The 4,341-nt window shown below is 41.8% G+C and overlaps 1 protein-coding gene across 1 annotated transcript in view; it reads left to right on the top strand.

The window, feature by feature from the left end:
• The window catches only part of LOC109483731 (seipin-like), an 8,242-nt gene that overhangs the window by 998 nt on the left and 2,903 nt on the right, over window positions 1-4,341 (top strand). Inside the window, 5 exon segments of the mRNA XM_019786802.1 lie at window positions 3,119-3,221; window positions 3,498-3,573; window positions 3,802-3,840; window positions 3,843-3,868; window positions 4,114-4,248. Of these exon segments, the coding sequence (XP_019642361.1) occupies window positions 3,119-3,221; window positions 3,498-3,573; window positions 3,802-3,840; window positions 3,843-3,868; window positions 4,114-4,248 (379 nt within the window).

The following is a 4,341-nucleotide window of genomic DNA, read 5'->3' as shown; positions in this document are numbered from 1 at the left end:
GCGATGTATCTGTTTCCAAACTAACTTGAAATGACATTACCTTATACAGCAGTATTTTTGACCATATATAACGTAAACTACGCAAGCACTGTTTGGGACACTGCACCAGAGCAGGATCTACAAAAACTAGCACGGATGCAGAACAGAGCCGGGAAGCTGCTGCCGGGAGCCCCGCACAGAACGCCGTCGGCTGAAGTACGGAATCGACTGGGCTGGAAGGACCCCACATCAGTTGCAGCTTTTAAAAACCGACTGCGTCGAGTCACTTAGAATGACTTTAATTTGTGAAATGAAACTTGGATGTCGATACTGATAGCAATAAGATATGAATCGAAATAATGTTTGAATTTTGTATGAACTTGTATGCATTTATATTGTATTTCTATGACTGATTATTGTAACTGAAACCGAAGCATTATACCCCTGACCCACCTCCCCCTGAACTCTTGAAAAGCGGCTCAGGCCGAAGAGGTGTACTGTTACATACTGTACTTTTTCAGGGTTAAATAAGGGTTTAAAAAAGCAACTCCGTTGCAAAAGTGTAAAACTATATTTTCAGGGTCAAAATTTACATTTTAAATACTACAGTGTCTACCCCATGAATTTTTGAAGAGGCAACTAACAATATGCCCAAAATTCTATGGGAAGACGGCTGGAAATCTTTGTTCATCGATATGAGATTTTCGCCATACTTCTCTTAGCGGAATTGTAGCACTCCGGCCTTACCTTAGGGTGTCCGACGGCTCAAGAAATCGTCTAGAAACTGTAAATCCGGTCCAACAGCCTTGAGTATGGTTCGCAATGCATGGCGGTATAGCATCAGTTGTTTCGGCAGAACAATAGAAGTTCAACGGCGGCCATGTTTGTTCCCGTATAACAACAACATATAACATCACTATCTACGACTGCAACCATTTTAAAACATAAATACAAATCTGTAATTATACAGGTTCTATTTAAGCATGTGCCACGAAGAAATCGCTGTAATCTCCAACTTGACACTGCATCCGGTGTTGTGTTATTGGCGGGGAAACCTGGCGTCCCCACCGCCGCAAATCTTTCGGCTCGTAAATCTGTAAAATTCATCAAAATTGAAAAAAAAATAACTAACGAACACGGATATATAGTATCATGTGTAATCACTTAGAGTAACATACTCAGTAATTTTATCTTAGATTGAACGTAACTTGTCTGAAAGTTGTGATGGACTGTTAGTTGGTAACTGTTACTTTTAAAATCGGATGTTAGTAAACTGATGAGGAACATGAACGTTGTAGCAAAAAGGAAATCAACGACACAGATAAGTCAAAAATGGAACAAAACTGAAAAAAGTAAACGTTATAACTAGAAACCAACGTAAAAATGAAAAACGGATTTTAAAAAATTATTCGGCGAACGGTGTTACCCAACACGGTCTTAACCTTGATCCTGACGACTTGAATCTGAAAATGAAAACAAGAATGACAAGCTTTTGCGTTACACTACCTACATGTAAATCTGAAAGAGAAATTAAAGCTGTCTGATTTCGTTATATGAATCACCAAAGTCGTGTAGACTACTACTACTGTAACACTCGGGTCTCGCGCCAAGCTGATATACTATAATGCATGACGGGATAGCGTCATTTTGTTTATGGTCGCCATCTTTTCAGCGTCCCGGCCGGACAAGTATGAAAATAACTGTTGATGCATTACTAGTACATCGTTGCATTGTAACCAGGTTGGGCCTGGGCACGTTGTGAGGACGCATGATTTGTGTTTACTGTTCAGAAGCAGGATATCAGCAAGACTAAACTTACGGTCTTTTATCGGTACAAAAAAGAATCGTTATTCCAACGAGGCTATAACGTCCTTGCAAAAGGAAATCAGCGCTACAGAACAAAGTACGCAACAAAGTACGCGTACGAAGACTAACAAAACTCGAAACGCAAACGGTATGATTAAGAAACCCCTAGCCTCAGCTTGCTGGAAATGTATATATTTCAAGGAAAATATGAGTAAATGGCAACCCACAACACATACGCAGGGATTTAATCTGAAATACCGAACAAGGTTTTTATTTTTGCTACAACCGTAACACTCTAGCGTCATTATAATGCATGACGGGATAGCGTCGTTTTGTTTATGTCCGCCATATTTTTCTACCCCGGTACTAGTTCTAGCGTCCTGAGTATTAGCATGTACATGTATGAGAATAGGGGAATAGCCGTAAAGTCTAAGCCGCTCGCTAAGTCATTTGTATAGCGTGAGTTTGACACACATCATTATGTTTTAATTTGAGGACGAACATTTTGTGTTCGTTGTCGAGGAGCCGGTTGTCGTTAGCGTTATCAACTACGCTATCAACAGCACTGTTCGTATAAGACTTACTCGTAATTGCGATTGTGTCTTCTTCGGACATTTTTTTGTACCGTAGTATAACAGGCTTTTTATGTGTGTGTGTTCTACCGAGTTTGAAGACTATTATTACAGCACAGAAATGTCCATAGAAGACGCACTCGTGATTACGTCGATCACTCGACGTTTTTAGAATTTTGCTTCAAACCAAGCTAGGGGCGTTGTTTTGATTCCAGCCGGTTCAATCAAAAATTGGTTGCACCTGTAGTACAACTGGTGAATTTCCCGTGCGACAAATGTCGACCAAAATGGTCCAATTCCCGTTTGTGTGGAGAAGTTCCCGTCTGTATATCGGCCGTGAAGTTCCCGTACGGCGTCCGCGGACGGACATTATTTGTCACTGCTGGTGAATTTCCCGTACGCGAAATGTCGACTAAAATGGTCCAATTCCCGTTCGTGTAATATGGTGACATTCCCGTCCGTATATCGGCCCCAAAACGCGCGCGCACGGTCAGCCCTGATTGGTGAAGTTCCCGTACGGGACTTAGTCTTTCTAGGTGGAGAGATTCCCGTATGTGGGAAATTCTCAACCTCCGTGGCAGCCCTGAGTGGTGAAGTTCCCGTGCGGGACTCGGCACTGCTAGGTGGAGAGATTCCCGTAAGCGGGAATCTCTCCCCCTCCGTGGCACAGTTCCCGCACGGGAAACTCTCCTATTCCCGTGACCCAGCTTAGCTCTAATAGTAGCTGATTAGACTGACATGTATTTTTTTTGTCTCTACAGCACCGACTGTGACAGTGTCAACTCACAGCAGGCTCGACTCTGCTCCTTCCCATCAGCCAATGTCTCCTTCACCAGAGACCCAAGGAGAGATCCTAGAGAGAAGGTAAATATAAACTATGAATGGCACCCGGGCCTGTAAGTTTGCCCAAAAGGGCTGAAAACTACAATGTCAACTGGATCAACCACATATTTTCAATGTAGATTTGCATTTTGAGAATCTACATGCTGGACAATTCAGCACCAATCAAATCAGGTTGACAGCACGACAACAAGAAGATGCCTAACCCTAACTTTAACCCTAACCCCATGTTTTTAAAAGCATTTTCAAGTTCCAAAAAATTAGTTCCAAGGCACAACCTCTTGTCCATTGACATTTCAGCTGCTTGCCATGGGCCAGGTGTATGAGATCAGTCTGGACCTGGAGATGCCAGAATCACCTGTAAATCAGAACCAAGGTCAGCTTCCAGATTGTCCCTTGAGCTTTAAATGTGCACACATTAAATCATGGTTTTTGTCATCACATGGTGGAATTCATAAGTCTTGAAATTTAACATTTCATATGTGCTTGATTGTTTCATGTTCAGTGCATTGTCTGTTTACAGTATGGAATTTTATTACAGTCTAGCAATGCTGAAATTTAAATAGAAAAATGATTAAACTAAGAATTACAGCTCATTCTGCAGGCATGTTCCTGATTGAGCTTACCTTCTACACTGTGAAAGGGAAGTTTCATACAAGACTGCAAGACCAGTAAGTATGGAACCTTATGATGTGATGATTGCTCTTCTTATGATATGATTGTTTGCCAAGATATCCTTTGTGACAAAGCAACAATTTGACCTACAGAGACCGAAAGCGGTAAGTGTTTTAAACTTTTGACCAATTCTTGATATCAAGTGTTTGGTCATGTACATTTATGATGCTGAAGAAGAATGTACTAGTATTCTATGTGTTGGAACACAGTTCAGTTATCTGCTACATGTATCTCTCCCCAGACCATGTTGCGGTACAAGTCACCCCTGCTGCAGGTACTGCGGACCCTGGTGTACTCCCCCCTGCTGGTGTTTGGTGCAGCTGAGCAGAAACAGGTTCTGAGTGTGGTGCTGGCTGAAGAGTTCCAGGAACCTGCTGTAAGTCTTGTTTGTTTGTTTGTTTGTTTGTTTGTTTGTTTGTTCTTCAAATACTCAAATAGACCTACAGGTGGCTTTTTTTATTTAGGCCAT

Source organism: Branchiostoma belcheri, unplaced genomic scaffold, assembly GCF_001625305.1.
Source record: "Branchiostoma belcheri isolate BF01 breed outbred unplaced genomic scaffold, Haploidv18h27 scaffold66, whole genome shotgun sequence".
Lineage (NCBI taxonomy): Eukaryota > Metazoa > Chordata > Leptocardii > Amphioxiformes > Branchiostomatidae > Branchiostoma > Branchiostoma belcheri.
This window is presented reverse-complemented; position numbering and strand designations above follow the sequence as displayed.